Below are 19,493 nucleotides of genomic sequence, written 5' to 3' on the forward strand. Positions count from 1 at the left end.
ACTCTCCTGATAATTTTTCCCCTGCTGCCTATTAAACATGAAAAATAGAAATTTGAGACTTTGCTGCCTTTCTCTCACATGATGATCCATCATCATCTTAAATAAATATTGGCTTTTGAGTCTGCAGTCTTATGATGTGGCTAATGGGGCTGGAGCAAGACAGATTTATTACTTGAGGATATGATAGGTGGTGACAGAGTTGTATCATCCAGTGTAGTGACTTCCAGGCCCACCAGTGGATGGGGATCAGCTTGGGTATATCCAAATTACCATAGAAATTCCGATTCTGCAGATCTGGGGTTGAGTCAGGAATCTGTGTTTTAAAAACCTGGGTGGGCTGGGTGCGGTGGCTCACGCCTATAATCCCAGCACTTTGGGAGGCTGAGGTGTGTGGATTGCTTGAGGCCAGGAGTTTGAGACCAGCATGGCCAGCATGGCAAAACACCGTCTCTACTAAAAATATAAAAAAATAGCCAGGTGTGATGGCACACACCTGTAGTCCCAGCTACTCGGGAGGCTGAGAGATGAGAATTGCTTGAACCCAGGAGGCAGAGGTTGCAGTTAGCCAAGATCGCACCACTGCACCTCAGCCTAGGTGACAGAGTGAGACTTCATCTCAAAAAAATTAAAAAAAAAATGTAAGAACTGCGTGATTGATAACCACTGGGGCAGAACTCAAGCACTGGCCTGTGGGAGTCAGGGAATAGCATTTCCATCTTGCAGCATGTCTCAGCTCCTTTTGCACATTCCTTATGTCTTCCTTTTTAACATGGTCTGTTGCTCCCTAGGAGTCTCTAAGAACAAGCCAGCCAGAGGAGAAGGATGTTTCTTTGGATTCAGCTGCTGCCAGTCCGCCTACTCCCTGCAAGCCGTCCAGCCCAGGTGCAGACAGCAATCTGAGCAGTGCTGATGGCAAAGGGCGACAGGGAAGTGGGACAAGACCTGGGCTCCCAGAAAAAGAGGAAAATGAGAAGAGTGAACCTAAGATTTCCAGGAATCTGGTGACCTCCAAGGCAGACCCTAGGGGCAATGACCCTGCCGAAGCCTCTGAAAAGGAGGCACCAGAGGACACAGTAGATGCAGGAGAGGAGGGTTCCAGGAGGGAAGAGGCAGCCAAGGAGCCAAAGAAGAAGGCTTCTGCTCTAGAAAAGGGCAGTTCAGACGCCAGCCAAGTAAGTCACTGTATCCCATAGGCAGGGGTCGACTGTAGCCCTCTGCTACTCTGTTCAGCCCTGGGCAGGATCCTATCCCCACATCTTTATTACTGAGTCAGGAGCTTCATTTGCGTGTCCCTGCACTGGGCTGTCAGCATCAGCCAGAGCCCTTAATTGTGACAAATATGCCCAGGCCCAGCAGGCAGTAAAATCCGGAATGAAGCTGCAAACCTGCTGGCACTCGAAATTGAGAGCAGAAATTTGCTTTTCCATTGGCACCCTCCTGGAACGTTCATTTTCTTTTATCCTACTTCCTTTCCTGCTTCCTACCTCCCTCCTTACTTTTTTTTTTCTTCTGTCTTTTTTGAGACAGGGTCTTGTTCTGTAGCCCAGGCTGGAGTGCAGTGGCGTGATCTTGGCTCACTGCAGCCTTGACCTCCAGGGCTCAAGCAATCCTCCCACCTCATCACAGTTCAGAGTGCTTTTTGGCAGGGCATTACCTCAGCCTCTTGAGTAGCTGAGACCACAGGCATGTGTCACCATGCCCAGCTAATTTTGGTATTTTTTGTAGAGACAGGATTTCGCCATGTTGCCCAGGCTGGTCTCTAACTGCTGAGCTCAAGTGATCTGCCCGCCTCATCATAGTTCAAGGTTTTTTTTTTTTTTTTTTTTTTTCTTTTGATATAGAGTCTCGCTCCTTCACCCTAGCTAGAGTGCAGTGGTGCAATCTTGGCTCACTGCAACCTCTGCCTCCCAGGTTCAAGCGATTCTTGTGCCTCAGTCTCCCGAGTAGCTGAGACCACCGGCATGCACCACCACACCCGGCTAATTTTTGTATTTTTTAGTAGAGATGGGGTTTCACCATGTTGTCCAGGCTGATCTTGAACTCCTGAGCTCAACCTCGATCCACCCGCTGGGATTACTGGCGTGAACCAGAGTCTGGCTCCCCTTGTACTTCTTTTTTTTGAGACGGAGTTTCACTGTTGTTGTCCAGGCTGGAGTGCAATGGCATGATTAGCTCACCGCAGCATCTGTCTCCTGGGTTCAAGCTATTCTCCTGCCTCAGCCTCCTGAGTAGCTGGGATTACAGGTGACCGCCAACATACCTGGCTAATTTTTTGTGTTTTTAGTAGAGACAGGGTTTCTCCATGTTGGTCAGGCTGGTCTCGAAATCCTGACCTCAGGTGATCCACCCGCCTCGGCCTCCTAAAGTGCTGGAATTACAGGAGTGAGCCACTGCTCCCGGCCTCCCCTTGTACTTCTTGACATCAGTTTGGGGGCAGTCATGGTTGCAGCAGTCTGAGTTTCTATAGAGAGAGAACACTGTGTGTTGTGGCGAGGTGGAGGGTGGGGGTGATCGGGGCAGTAGGTGCCACATTTGGCAGTGTTCTGCCCCAGCGTAGGTAGATTAGGTGACAAGAAGACTCTTCTCATCCATTTTTGTGGCTCTTTCTGAAAGATGCCAACACATGGGAGTGGTTGCTTTGGCAAGACCAGGCCAATGACCAAAATGGACAGAAGTAAGCTTGAATGGGGAGATCCTGTGGCATTTTAGGTTTTTTTTTTTTTTTTTTTTTTTTTTTTTTTGAGACAGAGTCTCGCTCTGCCGCCCAGGCTGGAGTGCAGTGGCGTGATCTTGGCTCACTGCAAGCTCCGCCTCCTGGGTTCACGCCATTCTCCTGCCTCAGCCTCCCGAGTAGCTGGGACTACAGGCGCCCGCCACCTCGCCCGGCTAGTTTTTTTGTATTTTTTAGTAGAGACGGGGTTTCACTGTGTCAGCCAGGATGGTCTCGATCTCCTGACCTCGTGATCCACCCGTCTCGGCCTCCCAAAGTGCTGGGATTACAGGCTTGAGCCACCGCGCCCGGCCGGCATTTTAGGTTTTTCAACCCTTAGTCCTATTCCTCTTCCAGATAGATGGTGAGGGAATTCATTTAAAGAGCTTTTATCGGCCAGGTACAGTGGCTCGTGCCTGTAATCCCACCACTTTGGAAGGCTGAGGCGGGCAGATCACTTGAGGTCAGGAGTTGGAGATCACTGGCCAACATGGTGAAACCTCGTCTTTACTAAAAATAAATTATCCAGGCGTGGTGATGCGCACCTGTAATCCCAGCTACTTGGGAGGCTGAGGCAGGAGATTGCTGGAACCCAGGACGTAGAGGCTGCAGTAAGCTGAGATGGTGCCACTCCAGCCTGGGGTATAGAGTGAGACTCCGTCTCGGGGGAAAAAAAAAAAAGAACTTTTATCTATTTCCTAGGAAAGATGCTCTCCTTCTGTTTTTTAGGATGGCATCAGACTTCTGTACTGCCACCTTTCTAACCATCTCCACTACTCTTGGTTCCCCTTACTCGTATAAGTCCTTGCTGATCTAATTCAGAGTGTGGTTGTCTCTACTCAGTGGGCTGCCCAGCCCCAGTGGGGCGGAGGCTGTGCACATGTCCAGAGAGAATGGCGGGGTCCACAGGCCTCCTTTAGGTTTTCAAGAAGGGTGGATTTCAGTTTGGCCTGAGCCCTATATTGGTACCACAGCCTGAACAGAATTCCCTGGGTAGGGACCATGTCCCTTTGTGCTCTGCTCTGAGGGATTTCTCTGTGTCTCTCTCTCTCCAGGAACTGGAAATTAGTGAACACATGAAGGAACCTCAGCTCTCAGATTCCATAACTTCTGACCCCAAGTCCTTCCATGGCCTGGTGAGTTCGAGATGAGGGCAGTAGAGTGGTGGCGAAGAGCATGGATTTGTGAGTCTCTAGGGTTAAGTAATTTGCCCAGCATCACACAGCTTGTAAGTGGGAGAATTTCAAACTCATGCTTGAGTCTTGTCTAGCTCCAGCTTCTCAACTCATTAACTAAGGGTAATACTTCCTATTTTATAGGTTTGTTGTGAGAAGAAAGGCAGAGAATATAAAATGTTAGCATATAAACATGATTAATGTAATTATATATAAAATAATGTTAAAATGTTAGCTATTATTACTCTCACTGTTGTGTGAGTTGCCTGTGTGATCATGTGAGTTGCCATCAGCCTAGGAGGGTAGAGACTGGTGTGTTTGTGTTTATGGGATCACTGAGCTGTGGTGAGGACAGTCCCTAGGCTCAGGCCAGGAGGGATGCCGTGGCTTCATTTCTAAAGTTAGGCTTTGTCTTGGAATGCCAGCATCCGTGGTTTCTTTGTCCCAGACCTTCTACCCAGCCTGCTGTATCATCGTTTCATTTGCCAGGTCTGTACCTAAGGGGAATAGTTCAGGGTGCTTTTTGGCAGAGCATTACCTCTAGAAGCCATCCTCCATCTGTTTGGAGGAGGCAGATCAAAGGGAAGGGATTAGTGGGAGAGGGTCAGGGATGAACAGTAATGATATGAGGGGGTGCAGAAGAATTAGGAGGCTGTGTGTGCTCGTCCCTCACTGAGCCGTGGGCTTAGGAGGCAGATGGCAGCTGCATTAAGTGAAGTAGAACTCAAACTGAAAGGAAAATGTCACCAAAAAAGAAGAAAAACCCACAAGCTAGAAAGGGAAGGTAAAAAGTCATTGTTGGCAAAAACTGTCCGTGAAGAATCGCCATGTCACAGATCTCTTGGAAGCAAGGGGGCTGGCTCTTCTAAAGCAGTCACCCATGTGGAGAGATGTGCCCATCAGCATTTTTCTTCTCTATGGAAGTAGATGGAGGAGGCTGTGGACAGCAGGACCAGATTTTGTCTGGGTGTCCCACCATTAGTCAGGGCTGATGTGACAGAACTGTCCCCATTAACATGCTATTGGGCAGCAGTCCTTCACTTAGCCCAGCAGGGATCTTCGGCTCAGAGAAGGTGGGATCGTGGACCTGTGGCAGCCAGAGGACAGCAACAAACTGGCACCAGTGTGGGCACTTGCTGCCTGTCCCAAAGAGAAGCCAGCGCAGGAAGCACCCCTAATTAACTCTCATTGTCCAGGTGGGCACCTGTATGGAAAAGGAATGGAACGAGCTGGAAAGGGCCCACCAAGGCTCGTTTCAAAACTGCCCACAGGTTTTCTGGGGATGTTGGCATTTCTTCTTGTGCCTGGCTGGGCACCACGGAGAGGGAGAGGTAGCCGGAAAGTGACATCCTTCACAGTATGTGTCATGGAAAGAGCTTGGGCTTTGCCGTCAGTGCAGGGCCCCATCTGACCCTCAGGTCCCTTGCTTATCAGCTGTGTGGCCTTGGGCGAGTTATATGTGCTCTCCAACCTGCTTCCTTATCTATGAGATGAGGGAAAGAGTTTTAGTCTCACAGGGTTATTTTTTCCCCATAATTTTATTATGAAAAGTTTCAGACATATGGAATAATTTTAAAAATTGTACAGTGAATACCCACATACTTACCGTCTATAGGCCACAGTTAACATTTTACCATACTTGCTTGATCACATATCTTTCCATCCAGTCGCAGTGTTATTTTGAAGATGAAATTAGTGATGTTGAAATGTTTGGCACAGAGCTGGGCACATAGCAGACATCTTTCTGGAAAGTGGAGTTGGGGTAGTGAAGAGACCTGGTGGGTGTTGACTGTGACAGAGGCAGAGCTGACCTTTGCATCTCCACTCTCTCCAGGACTTCGGTTTTCACAGCCGGATCTCGGAGCACCTGCTGGATATTGATGTGCTTTCCCCGGCCCTGGATGGAACTCGTTGGCAGGTGAGTCTCTCTGGGTGGTGGGCTGAGCTGGGGCCTCATTTTTCCTCACAACCGCTTTTTCGGATGACCCAGAACCGAGCCCTGCCCATCACAGGCTGCATTTCTGGAAGTTCTCTCCCTTCTAATTCATTAAGGCATGGTCCTGACTGCCTTTCATGGGGCTTCTGACCATTCCTGCATTGTTGCTATAAATTAAAGCTCTTTTCCATCATATATTTATCCATTTATCCACTCATTCAGCAGCTGAAGAGTGGACTGTCTGCTCATGTGCAAAGCGCTGTGTAGACTGTAGATTTCAAGGCACTTCCCATCCTGGCCCATTCATCCTCTTTACATGCCCAGCCCACCGCTGCTCACCAGCTGGGTCTGCTGCTCACCATCTCGGGGCACACTCTCCACCTCCATCACCCCTCTGCCTGCCACTCTGCTTTCCCGTTTTTCCCAGCAAGCTCTTTTTCGGTCCTGGAGGTTCACCTCTGACACCACCTCCTCGAATGGGATGAATTGTTCCCTCTCTTTGCTCCACTTAGTCCCTCTTGTTTTGTTTGATGGTTGTTTGTCTGTCTCCCCTGCCAGATGTAAGCTCTGTGTGGGCATGGATGGTGACTGACCCACATGGGGTACAAAGATGACTCAAACACAGATCCTGTCCTTAAGGAGCTTCAAGCCAAGAAGACTTTTCTTTTTCTTTGTGGATTGGTTAGAAGAGCAGTTCTGGCACATGATCTCTGCAAGTTTAAGGGAACATTTGGTTTGGGCAAAATGGAAATTTGTTGGGTGAAACAAACAAGATGTTTAATATGAACCCAGCCTTGGAGCCTTTAGTGAAATGTGTGCTAGAGGCAGGCTAGAGTTTTCAGGCCAGTTGCGTTTGAGCCCCACATGTTCCTCTCAGCTCTGGCTGATAAAACCTTTCTGGGCCACTGTCCAGCCACCAGGTCCTTGCTGGATCTTGGTCATGCTGTTTGCAGTGCTAGAGAGATGTGAAGGCACAGGCAGAGGAAGGTGGGATTAGTCAGGAAAGGTTTGGAGGGGGCGAATTGTGGAGCTCCTTTGGCAGTAGGTGAGTGGGAAGGTTACCGAGTCAGTGGGGTGGAGGTAGATCCCATTGCTTGGGGTCCAACACCTGGCCAGTATCAGAATTACTTGGGAGCTTGAGAAAAAGACAGATTTCTGGGTCTACCTAAGACCTGATGTGGCTAGCAGCCTCTTTTTGGGCTGTGCCACTTGCTGTAACGCAGTAGCAGGACCTGACGTGGTTTTGGTTCTCACGAGGTACAGCCTCTTGAGGTGGCCATCCCTGGCAGAGGAAGCCCTAAGTCAGCGGTCCCCAACCTTTTTGGCATCAAGGACCAGTTTCTTGGAAGACAATTTTTCCACAGATGGGGTCAGGGGCATTAGATTCTCATGAGGAGTGCGCAACCTAGATCCCTGGCATGCACAGATCACGATAGGCTCATGCTCCTGTCAGAACCCAGTGCCACCGCTGATCTGACAGGAGGGGGCGCTCAGGTGGTAATGTTTCCTTGCCTGCCCACTGTTCACCCCCTGCTCTGCAGCCCAGGGGTTGGGGACCTTTCCCCTAAGCTATACCTTGTGACCTGCCTGTCGTGATGTGGGTAATGGTGCTCAGCGTGGCTGACTGAGTAGCCAAGCCTTTGCAGGCTCAGCCTCCAGCTGTCCACCATCTCTGGGGGTGGAGGGGTCGAGTTGGGGAGGGGGAGCTGGAGGAGAGAGCAGCATAGGACAAAACGGTAGATGCCATCCTCTGTCCTTCCTGTGCGTTCTTGCCCATTTTGCCATATTCTCCACTTCTCTCTCAAGGGCAGGACCAGGGCAGAGGGCTGAGCTATACTAGTTTTTGTTCATTTAAAATATTTTCAGTGCAATTTAATTGAGATATAATTGACATACAATAAACTGCACATTTATTTGATACGTTTTACCATATTGTATACCTTCACAACCATCACCACAAAAAACGATTATAATGAATTAGACATAATACATTTCTTTTTTTTTTTTTGAGGTGGAGTTTCCCTCTATCACCTAGGCTGGAGTGCAGTGGTACGATTTTGGCTCACTGCAGCCTCTGCCTCCTGAGTTCAAGTGATTCTTCTGTCTCAGTCTCCCCGAGTAGCTGGTACTATAGGTGCGCACCACCATGCCCAGCTAATTTTTCTTTTTTTTTGTATTTTTAGTAGAGATGAGGTTTCACTGTGTTGGCCAGGATGGTCTCAAACTCTTGACCTCAGGTGATCCGCCCGCCTTGGCCTCCCAAAGTGCTGGGATTACAGGCGTGAGCCACCGTGCCCTGCCAACATAATACATTTCGTAATTAATTAGAAAAGTGATTATAAAATTATTTCAAATAATACGGAAGATCCAAGTTCTCAACTTCCTGTAGCCTTACACAGACAGGGACTATGGATAGTTTCTATTCACATTTTTCATGTGCCTTTCCAGAAAATTTTCTGTGTACATATAAGCATATATTTATTTTCTACTTGCTTATCTTTTTTCTTCCCATAAAAATTGTGATTGTGCTACCTAAACTGCTTGGTGATGTGCTCTTTAAATTTGAGAATAGGCCCTTGACTTATTTCTTTTTTTCTTTTTTTTTTTTTTTTTTTTGAGACGGAGTCTTAACTCTGTCACCCAGGCTGGAGTGCAGTGGCGCGGCAAGCTCTGCCTCCCAGGTTCATGCCATTCTCCTGCCTCAGCCTCCTGAGTAGCTGGGATCACAGGCGCCCGCCACCGCGCCCGGCTAATTTTTTTGTATTTTTAGTAGAGATGGGGTTTCACCATGTTGGCCAGGATGGTCTCGATCTCCTGACCTCGTGATCCGCCCACCTCGGCCTCCCAAGTGCTGGGATTACAGGCGTGAGCCACCACGCCCGGCCGGCCCTTGACTTATTTCTGAGTTATTTCATATAGATCTACCATATTATTTTTGTTGGCTGCACAGTCTTCTGCTGTATGAATACACCATGGTTTATTTAACTGAGGACTGAATCTTAAACAAAAACAAGACCCTAGAGCCGAGTTAAGGAGAGGGAAATGGTATTTTAGGCCAGAGGCTTAGGATGTGCGATTGTCTCCCCTTTCTTTTTTTCTTTTTTTTTTTTGAGATGGAGTCTTGCTCTGTAGCCCGGGCTGGAGTGCAGTGGCCGGATCTCAGCTCACTGCAAGCGCCGCCTCCCGGGTTCCCGCCATTCTCCTGCCTCAGCCTCCTGAGTAGCTGGGACTACAGGCGCCCGCCACCTCGCCCGGCTAGTTTTTTGTATTTTTAGTAGAGACAGGGTTTCACCGTGTTAGCCAGGATGGTCTCGATCTCCTGACCTCGTGATCCGCCCGTCTCGGCCTCCCAAAGTGCTGGGATTACAGGCTTGAGCCACCGCGCCCGGCCGATTGTCTCCCCTTTCTGAAGAATGGTGACCTTGGCTGCTTTCCTCATCTGGTTCCTTGGCTTCCTTTTCTGGAGCAAAAAGGTTAAGGAAGAGGACCCTCTATACCAAGAGGACCGTCGGTCCGGGTATTTCCCAGAGAATCCCCTTTTCTTTGTTAGTGGGGATGGTTCAGTTTCTCACAGAAATATAGGTGAAACAAGAAGGGAGAGACCGGAAGGCCATGGTCTGCAGCCGGCCCTCCTATCCGCTCCCTTTTTTCTTACGGTGTGTGGCTGATAGCTCCGGAGTCCTTTCTGACTCAGGGCTCAGTCCCCCTATTACTATCACCCCACTTTTTTACTTGTGTTATATTTTAGTTTGTTAACTGGAGTGGGCCTGTGTGATTTTCCTTCTTGATGGGTGGGAGAGGGAGATACGTGATGAGCATGGTGTGGTCTGTAGGGGGAGACAAGTTGTGAGTTGCACGCTAGAAGGGGAACAAGGTGGGGCGGCAAAGGCTGCATGCCCTGCCGTTGTCTGCAGGCTCTGCCCATGCTGATGTGATGAGGAGTGGCAGCCCTGGCAGGGAGCCCTTCTGCTGCAGGCACCAGGAGGCACTCACAGGCAGCATTTCTATTTTTAATGTAATTTGGGGGAGCTGGGTTTTAGTTCAAGCCCTGCCCTTCCTCACCCATCCAGATGGCAGGGTTAGCCACAGCTGCTGGGGCTTAGGCTGCCAGTGGAGAGGTGTGGGGGCTGTGGGCACAGGGCTGGGGACCCTACTGGGGAAGACAGAGTGAGCTGTCTCCCGCCCCACCTCTCCTGTTGACCCTGTGTCCCAGAACAGACGGGGCTCCTGTTGGTGTGACAGAAGGAGTGCAGGTCCTAGGATGGGGACTGGCACTGGCAGAGTCTTTTCTTTTTGTTTTTCACCTTAGGCTGGGGGAGAGGGAGAGGAATGTGGGAAGAGGAGCTAACATTGGTGGTGTGCCTTCTTTGGGTTGCAAGTTGGGCCTTACGTATACGAGCTGCTTTGATCCTCACCAGAAGCCCTGTGAGTTGCAGTATACGATCCCGTTTTATACAGTGGAGGAGACAGACTTCCCAGGCAGGAAGAGCTAGAACAAAGGGTTGACCCCAGGCTGACTACACTACTATCCCCCTGTGGAAAATATTTGAAATGATCAGGAATATTTCTCCCCTCCAGGCTGAGTGACAGAGTGAGACCCTGCCTCAAAGAATAGTTCTTCCTGCCTCCTTTTTTTTAACTGACTCGCTAAATGTCACTAGTCACCCAAGCTTTAAAATGAGATTGTTGTCCTGTTTGGTTTTGTTTTTGATGGATGATGTAATTGCTGACTGGGAAGGGGGCATCATTGTCTGCTGATGGGGCCTGGGTGCTTGGGGGTCCCTGAAGGTAGTGAAGGAGCACTTTGTCTTCCTCCAGGTGCCAGGTGGTGCCCTTTTTGTCTCGGGCACAGCTCTCTCTCTCTCTCATTCTACCAGTACTCCATCTCTCCGGGACTTATCCTTACTCATGTGCTTGCCTTTGCCCCCCGATTCTGCCCTTAATTTCAGCACCCTTGTAATTCGCTGGCACACTGCTCAACTGGGCCTCTGTGGATTTGGGGTACTCATGGATTTCTCTGCTTTCTCCTCGCAGCTTGCAGTGCAGGCTTCCTGCAGCAGGAGGCAGGATTTTCTTTTTCTTGTGTGTTCTGCTTCGGCCTCTGGCGCCTGGCTCTATGTGTAATGGCTGTGGTCTTCTGCCACATCCTCCCCAGGCCTCAAGGCCAGCCCAGGGAGCAGCTGTGAGCCTGGGGGCTTAGCCAAAGCTTGGGGAAGCTTCACTGTGCAGTAGATGAACCTTCTGTTCTGTGTCCCGTATGGTCCCATCCTCTGGAGAGCAACTTCTCAAGCTTTCTCCTAAGCTTGAGAGCCAGCAGGAGGTTGGAGGGACCCAAATGCAGTTCCTTCAACACAGACTCTTTATTGCTTCTCTCCTACAGGCCCAGCAACCACTGGGAATAGAAGACAAGGATGACAGCCAGTCCAGCCAAGATGAGCTGCAGAGCAAGCAGTCCAAAGGCTTGGAGAGGTACCATAGGTGGGAGGCTATCCCCAGGGGTGTGCCTTCAGGGTGGTGTGGACTTGGGCAGAATTCTTGGCTTTGGTGGCTGGCCTGGCTCAGTGTATACTTGCTTGGCAGCAGGTGATGAACTGGCTGGATGGCCTTGCAGGGTCTGTGTGTGCACATACGTGTGTATATGTATGTGCACGTGTGTGTACTGGCAATGTGTATATATGTTTGCATGCATGAGCAGACCCTCTGATTCTCCACCAAGATGGGAATGTGAAGTGCCTCTGGGTGCATTTGGCAGGACTCCAGGCACCATTGTGGGGCCAGGGCTGATTAAGCTGTGTGTGTGCCTGTTATGGGCCAGGGCTGGAGAAACCTTGTGGAGGTCTGGAGGAGTCACATTGGAGGGTTGGTACTGCAACCCAGAGCTCTGAGCCAGGGCCCTGCCACATCAGAAATGGCTGCAGCTATCTGTGAGTGTGCAACTGTGTGTGATGTGACAGGGGCTCTCAGCTTCTCAGGCCTGAGCCCCATGACAAGCGCTACCACCCTAGAAGGGGAAGGAGAATGGTCATTTCACTTTTAGACCCTCAAAACCTATCCATGACAGCTTCGTGCATTTTCTAGTCTGACCTCTTGAGTCTGGCTTCTCTTTTTCTCCCCACTTAGTTCTTCCACCCCTTCCTGGCCCCAGCGATGGGGAGCTCTGGGGATGGGCACACTTGTGAGTGTGTCCTGCTCTGATTCCTGAACCAAGCAGAGGCAGCATAGGGACCCCTGTGGAGCCTGACTCCAGTCTAGGCAAAAGGGGTGCTCAGGAGGGAGTCACTCCTTCCCACATGTGTGGCTGCCTTGCCCTGCTGTGGCTCTCCACGGATGGATGTGGGGACGGGGCTGGAGCATAACCCAGGAGGAGGCAATGACCTAGGTCCACGCACTGTATTCCCCAGTTCTCTTCCCGCTCTCCAAATGGAGGGACCTGACTCCGCTGCTCTACCTGGCCTGACCAGGTTATCTCCTCCACTTCCACATGAGGAGCGGGCCCAGAGTCCCCCTCGAAGCCTGGCCACCGAAGAAGAGCCCCCCCAGGGCCCCGAGGGGCAGCCCGAGTGGAAGGAGGCAGAGAAGCCTGGGGAGGACTCTGCAGCCAGCCTCAGCCCGCAGCTCTCCCTCCAGAGGTAAGGATGAGGGGAAGCATCCCCGGGTGGCGGCCGCTCTGCGTGTAGTGGGTGTGTGTGCTGGTGCTGAGAGAGATGGGGCTGGGGTTGGCTTGGGGAGGGAGTGGGGAGCTGGGGCGGGTTTGTAGCCTCAGCAGCAGCAGCAGCAGAGGCTCTGCTTAGTGTCCCATGGGAGCTGGATATGAGGACATGTGCCTCTTCCTAGTCCTCAGTCTGCAGCTGAAATGAGGGTATGTGGTCTGATTAGAGGAACTTAGAAACTCTTGAATAAGGAGGTGTCTCTTTTGTCCCAGGTGTCTACCTGCAAGGGGCTGGAGCAGAGACTGGTGTCACCCTGGCTGCTCCATTCCTGCCAGGAAGCCCTTTCTCTAGTCCCCTCCCTGCCGGCACCCCTGTTTCCAATAGTCATCCTACTTCTAGTCATTCAGCAGCCCCAGCTGGAGCCCTGTTATGTGCTCGGCCCAGAGAGAGGGAAGCCCAGATCTCTCTGAGTCCAGCTGAGAGGACCTTTTTTTCCTAGCCTAGTCCAGAGCGTGGTGGACATTTGCTAGTTCTCTGTCCCCCTAGCAAGAGAAACATGCTGGTCTTAGAATTTATTGGGTTGGAATGAATCACTAGGGAACCTGAGCAGCATCGATGTGCAATCAAAGCATCCACTGAACACTGCTATGTACGGAGCTCCTGGGGTACCATAACCATCCTGCTTCCGTTGTGAGGCAGGAGTCTCTGGTCTTTGATGCAGATAATTCAGGGAGAGGAAGGGTGGGGAGAGGGAGGTTTAAGACCTGAGGTAGGGAAACTGTTGGGGCTGTCTCTCTTGTCTCTATCATAGCTCTTTGACCCCAAATGGCATGCGTCTTAAGCCTCTTGCTTTCTTACTGGCTTTAACACAGTTGTTTCCTTACTGCTATCAAGGGAGCAGGCCCCAAGCCCACCTGCTGCCCACGAGAAGGGCACGGAGCAGCATTCCCAAGCCGAGGAGCTGGGCCCTGGGCAGGAAGAGGCAGAGGAGAATGAGGAGAAGGTGGCGGTCAGCCCCACCCCGCTAGTCTCTCCAGAGGTGTAAGGGCCAGTTTTGCGTGTCTGTCCCTGTCCTCCTCTGCGTGTGGGCTGCTTCAGTGCCTATTGACTCTTGGGTGGTGGGAGGTGGGGCTCAGGCTCTGGCCAGGGGTTAGAGTATAGGGAGATTTAGCATGTCCTTGGTGCTCTGTGTGCTGCCTTGAGAGCCCCACGCAGGCGTGACTGATCCTTACCTGGGGTTAGCTTTGGTCCCTGGGGCTCCTGGTCAGGACTTGAGGTATAAGGGCGGATGAGGGGGTACCTCCTGGCTCATTTGCTAAACTTGCTAAATCATGTTTCCTGTCTACCAAGTACTGTTTTTCTCTTCAAAAATGTTGAGGTATGTAAGTACACTGCAGTACATAGGCCTGCAGTGTACAGTTCAGTGAAAGTTTGCATCTGTGCACACTGTATAGCAGCCACTCAAATGGGGAATGTCTCCATCCCTCGAGGAAGTTTCCTCATGCCCCTCTCAACCCACCCACCCCAGGTCTTCACTGTTCTGACCTCTGACCTCCAAGTTTTGGCCAAAGGGTCATTTTTCCAGTTCTCCACTTCACATAAATGGAATTATACAGTACACAGGATTGATCTTTTGTGCTTGTGTTCAAAGCTCAGTGTGTTTTTGTGATTCACCTATGTTGAACCAAGTACTTCTAAAATTTAGAAATCATTTAGCTTTTCTCCTTCCATGTCACCCTTCCCCTTCCTACCCATTTTTCAGATGAGGAAACTGAGGCTCAGAGAAGTGAAGGGATTCATCTAAGGTCACATCGCTAGTCAGCGGCAGAATTAGAACTAGATTCTAGGCAGGGCATGGTGGCTCACGCCTGTAATCCCAGAACTTTGGGAGGCCAAGGCAGGTGGATAACCTGAGGTCAGGAGTTTGAGACCAGCCTGGCCAACATGGCGATACCCCGTCTCTACTAAAAATACAAAAATATGGCGGGCGCCTATAATCCCAGCTACTTGGAATACTGAGGCAGGAGAATGGCTTGAATCTGAGAGGCGGAGGTTGCAGTGAGCCGAGATCGTGCCACTGCACTCCAGCCTGGGCAACAAGAGCGAAACTCTGTCTCAAAAACACTAGATTCTAGTCACTAGAGCTCTAGACTTCTGACTTAGCCTGCAGCCACTGTTCCTTTTCTCTGCATGGAGAAAGACAAGGGTCAGGACTTAAACATTTTCCCTTCTGTGAACTGAGCAGGTCTAAAGGATTTGGGACTGACTCGTGAGCAGAGACAGGTTTACGCACACATTACTCACAGCAAGTTCATGCACACATTACTCACTGAGAGCTGGCAGGGCACGTGAGCTCAGGATCTCGTGTCGTCACCATAACATTGTAGGAGTGGTGTAGGGAAGGGGTGGTCACGTCTTTCCAGTGGTGATACATCCTACAATGAAAACTGTGACCTTGAGGAATTAGGAATTATACAGCCTTCCTGTCCCCTTGGTGGCCGTGGTCAGCCAGTTCAGGATACTTTCTATGAGGACAGGAGGTGGGTGTAGTTCAGAGAGGAAGACTGGGCCGACGTCAGAGGGGTGTCTTCCCAGGATCTCTAGAGTGAAACCTGGGCAGCAGGGCTCAGTTGGGGCCTCGGCTTCCCTGGCTCCTCCCCAGCTGCCTTGGCTGATTCATTCCCATTCCCCTCCTTTGTGTTTCTCCTGCCATCCCAGCAAGGCTGCCCCTGCTAGGCTCTCAGAGATAGTTGACCACGCGGTTTCAGTTTACACCATCCCCTTGGGAAATGCCTTCGGTTCTTTCCTGAGTCTCTTCAGGCCCCATCACTTCCTTGTTATTAATCTTTACAGCTGCATTAGGAACGAATTGGGTTGTCTAGGTTTTGTGGGAGTAGTTCTGTGTCTGTCAGCTTCCAAAGGTGTAGGCAAGCTGGCTCTGAAGGGTTAGGAGCAGAGGGCAGGCTAGAGGGAGCAGGTAGGCCAGAAGGCAGCACATGCCACTCACTGAATGCTTTCTGGCCAAGGCCAGGACTAGGAAACAGGAAGATTCTCCCCTTGTCATGCCAGCTTCTTTCGTAAGGATGTGCAGAGAAGAGGGTAAAAGAATCAAAACCACGAAGTTGAGTATGAGAGGAGACATAACTTTTGTGGTAGTACCATGAAAACCGTTTTGCAGTGTTCCTAGGTGCCATTTCCCTGCCCTCCACTCTCCTTCCCTGTCTGTCCCTGCTTTCCCTTCTGGCTTTCTCACACGTGTCTTTGAGCTACTTGCTGGTCAGCCTGAAATGATTATGCTCCTGCAGAGCCTCCCCTTTGTCACTCACTGTAGGAAACTGGGTCCCACTGATTCTGATACCTGAGGAGTTGGCCTAGAAATCAAGCTGTTTCTTCCCCTGGAGTCCTCAACTTCCCGATCATGTCATGGATCTTTCAGGCATTGTTTACTGCCTTGGACCTGAGCTAGCAGTTTGAGCTACTAGATCTTTAAAACAGGGCGAGGGAGAAGAGGTCCACTGACAGACGGCCCAGCTTGCCTCTGGGCAAGCTCACTGGTGCTCATAGCCTGGGCACATGCCCCACGTGGTGTGATGCCCCATCTTTCCAGAGCATCTGTCCCTAGGGCTCCACATAGCTTGCAGCCTGCAGGAGAGAGAGACATTAAAAGGCACCATCTCAGGGAAAAAAGATGTTTTCAGCCAAGGTTGGAAATGAGTTGGAGGGTTGATGAGGCGGAGGGCTGTGGAGGAAGGCTCTTTCTGAGGGCAGGATTCTCAGAGGAGGTGGCAGCCACATGTCTTACATCTGCATCAGTTGGGCTGTGTCAGGGGACTCAGAGGAAGCCAGGCTTTGGAAGGAAGGAGGAGATGGAGTTGGGAGCAGAAAAGAATTGAAGGCCTAGCTCAAGATCATTTCTGGTCCAAGTTATGATTTTAGGAAAGGGGAAATGAAAGGTCTTTATGGTATTTCAGAGATGACAGTAGCCTGTCCTGTCTTCCTCTCTCTCTAGTCTCAAGGTGCTGCAGTGGGATTCCTAAGCCCTTGTTTTCCTCTACTGTTCTAATCTGATCCCGCCCGCTGCTTTCCATCTGCAGTGGGGCTCGAGCTGGAGGGAGAAGGGGTTCTGAGTCCCCAGCAGGGAAGACCAGCTCCCCTGTTTGACTCTTGCCCAGCCCTCTTTGTTTTGGGTCATGCCCACACTTTCTGGTTAGGTTGACTGAGCCACCGTGCCAGGCCTGCAGCAGCCTGAGTGCTGTGCGAGGAGGGTGTGTGGTGAGACCAGTTTCCACTGTGAGATTGAGGGACCTGGATGTGCAGGCACATTCTGGCCTTTAGGAAAGTCACTCTGGAAGGCAAAATGCTTTATCCTGCTCATGCTTTATCCTGCTCATGCTTTATCCTGCTCAGAATGTTCTCAGGATTCCTCTTTGGGCATTTCCTTGAAGAACCAGAAAACAAGCAAAATAACAGTCCTTATTACTTTACACACATCTTTTTAATGGATACCATTATTCCTGATCTCACCACCCTCTTATGCATCCAGGTCAGCTCTGAATTCCTTTTACTCATTTCTAAACATTTAATTAACTCTAAGCAGACGAAAACGTGCCCCCACGGGTAGACAGGGAACATGGCACTCATGTGCACACTTGCTACGTTTTTTGGCTTAGGGGAGCGTCTCCTCCTGGCCCCCATGGTGTTGTGATAGGGGAGCTTCCTATTCCTGGGCTTTCCTGGACTGTTGTAGTTCTCAGAGCTAGGAGACCTGCTGCTGCTTCTTTCATGGGCCCATATACATTGGCCACTACTCAGTTTGGGAGGCAGAAAGCAGTCTCTGGGGACTGTTCCCAAATTGCTGGCATGAGCCTTAAGTAGCAGGCAGAGCTCTAGTGGGGAGGTGGTAATGGGGCTATGAGCCATTCTAGGAAGGAATCCAGTAGGGACAGAGCTTCACTCTGTCCTTGCTGCTGCCAGCTCTTGAGCTGCAGCTTCAGATTTTGACCTTGGGCCACAACCTCGTAAGTCAGCTGAGAGCCTGCTGTGGGCTGCCCTTCTCCCTTGGCTCTTGGGGCCTTAAACAGCCACAGTGGGGCTTGTCCTATAGAACAAGCATTGACCATATCTCTTGCCTGCCCTTGGGTGAGCTGTTTGACTCCTGATTGTGGGCCCTCCATTAGGATTCCATTTGTGATGTTCTGTATCCATTCTAACCTGGATGCAGAGGTGGGTGGACATTAACCCTGTGATGATATGCCATTCCCTACCCATGGCAGGCGATTCACAGAGCCTGTGGCTCCCCCAAAGCAGCTCTCAGAGGCTGCACTAAAGGCCATGGAAGAGGCAGTGGCCCAAGTACTCGAGCAAGACCGGAGGCACCTGCTGGAATCGAAGCAAGAGAAGATGCAGCAACTGCGGGAGAAGCTGTGCCAAGAGGAGGAAGAGGAGATTCTCCGGCTTCACCAGCAGAAAGAGCAATCTCTCAGGTCCTGCCCTTTCCCTTGGGCATGCTTCCCGGGGCCTTTCAGGGGATGTGAGGAGCCAGGGACACCCTCTCAGCCTGGGGACCACTGGGATGCCCATGGTTCTACCAAGACCAACTAAAGTTGGGAAACTTTACCCAACAATTTCTGCTTACATCTCATTGGTTACACCTAGTTGCAGAGAACACTGGGAAATGTAGTCCTTTAGCTGACCTCTTTACCCAGTAGAATAAAAGCAGGGTTCTGTTGGTAAGGAAGAAAGGGAGAATGGATATTGAGCTGTTAATGAGCCATCTGTCACAGTCCCAGGATGGGAAAGGTACTACGAAAAGGTGTTAACATTTCACTTACTTGGCAATTTAACTAAAGGCTGAGTCTTGTCCTCTCGTACAGAACATCTAAGAGTGGTAGAAAATTATTATTTTTAGATGATACCTAGCAAAGTATATATAAAACATTTGTGCTTAACTTAGAGAAAATAAAACAGAAAACCAACATACAAGTACTGGGAAGGTCGGAACAATCTCTCACGAGCCCAATGCAGGAAGCACTGACCCAGGGTCTGTCCTTATATTGCATCCTTGTGGATCCTCCACCAGGGAGCATCCCAAAGAACAGACACCTCCAACCCCCTAGCATCCTCCTCTTCCAGCCAACTGAGAATTGGGGCAGGGGTCCACCCAAGCAGAGTGTGACTCACCTTAAGGTGCAGTGCCTTGGAGGAAATCCTGGTGGTGTGTCCCTGTCAGCCCACCAGTCTCCTCCCCTCTTGCTGGCCACCCTGAGCTTGGCTGACTGTACTTTCCATCCCTCTCCCAAGGGCCGTGACTCCAGAGGCCCTCTTAGGTTGTGGGGAAGACTGGAATGCCAAAAGTGTCTTGATTCATGGCCTGGAACATAGTAGTTGCTGAACAAATAGTAGCAATTACTTTTATTTTCAGTTGAAATCAATGCATGTTCAGGCATTCTTGACTAAGTGACTTCTCTGTGGACAGTGCCTTGCCTGACTTTCTTCAAAATAGTTCATCACCAGAACCTGTTTCTGTTTATGCCCAAGCCTTTCTGAGGAATGGGCTCTTCTTCCCTCTGCTGGGAAATTCCATGTGGTAGAAATTTCTGGAAGCCACAGCTGATCTTACAACAAATATTTCTAGAATGAGAAGGCAGGCAGATTGGCCCTTAGTTTCTTTCACTGTAAAATGAAGGGATTGGACTTAAAACTTCTAAAGTCCCTGCCAGCTCTAACACTGTTGCTGTGTGTAAAATTTAGCCATAGGACAAAGAGAAAGGGTTTCTGGGGAATCTAGAAGGAAGGATTTTTACTTATTTCAAATTTTCTCTCTCTCTCTCTCTCTCTTTTTTTTTTTTTTTTTTTTTTGAGACAGAGTCTTGCTCTGTCGCCCAGGCTGGAGTGTGTGGCTCACTGGGCTCACTGCAAGCTGTGCCTCCCAGGTCACACCATTCTCCTGCCTCAGCCTCCTGAGTAGCTGGGACTACAGGTGCCTGCAACCATACCTGGCTAATTTTTTTTTGTTTTTTTTG

At 50.4% G+C, this 19,493-nt stretch overlaps 1 protein-coding gene across 14 annotated transcripts in view; it reads left to right on the plus strand.

The window, feature by feature from the left end:
- The window catches only part of CEP164 (centrosomal protein 164), an 88,486-nt gene that overhangs the window by 44,059 nt on the left and 24,934 nt on the right, over nt 1-19,493 (plus strand). For 9 of the 14 annotated variants that reach the window (XR_007719427.1, XM_050758960.1, XM_050758959.1 and 6 more), the window contains 7 exons: nt 789-1,172; nt 3,766-3,846; nt 5,720-5,803; nt 11,202-11,299; nt 12,223-12,450; nt 13,366-13,512; nt 17,745-17,954. Coding sequence is in view for 13 of the 14 variants with exons in the window: in XM_050758960.1 (XP_050614917.1) it covers nt 789-1,172; nt 3,766-3,846; nt 5,720-5,803; nt 11,202-11,299; nt 12,223-12,450; nt 13,366-13,512; nt 17,745-17,954 (1,232 nt within the window). In the remaining variant the exon portion in view is untranslated. The remainder of the gene's footprint in view (nt 1-788; nt 1,173-3,765; nt 3,847-5,719; nt 5,804-11,201; nt 11,300-12,222; nt 12,451-13,365; nt 13,513-17,744; nt 17,955-19,493) is intronic. The other 5 variants (XM_050758963.1, XM_050758970.1, XM_050758962.1 and 2 more) reach the window with 4 other exon arrangements.

Source organism: Macaca thibetana, chromosome 14 (genome assembly GCF_024542745.1).
Source record: "Macaca thibetana thibetana isolate TM-01 chromosome 14, ASM2454274v1, whole genome shotgun sequence".
NCBI lineage: Eukaryota > Metazoa > Chordata > Mammalia > Primates > Cercopithecidae > Macaca > Macaca thibetana.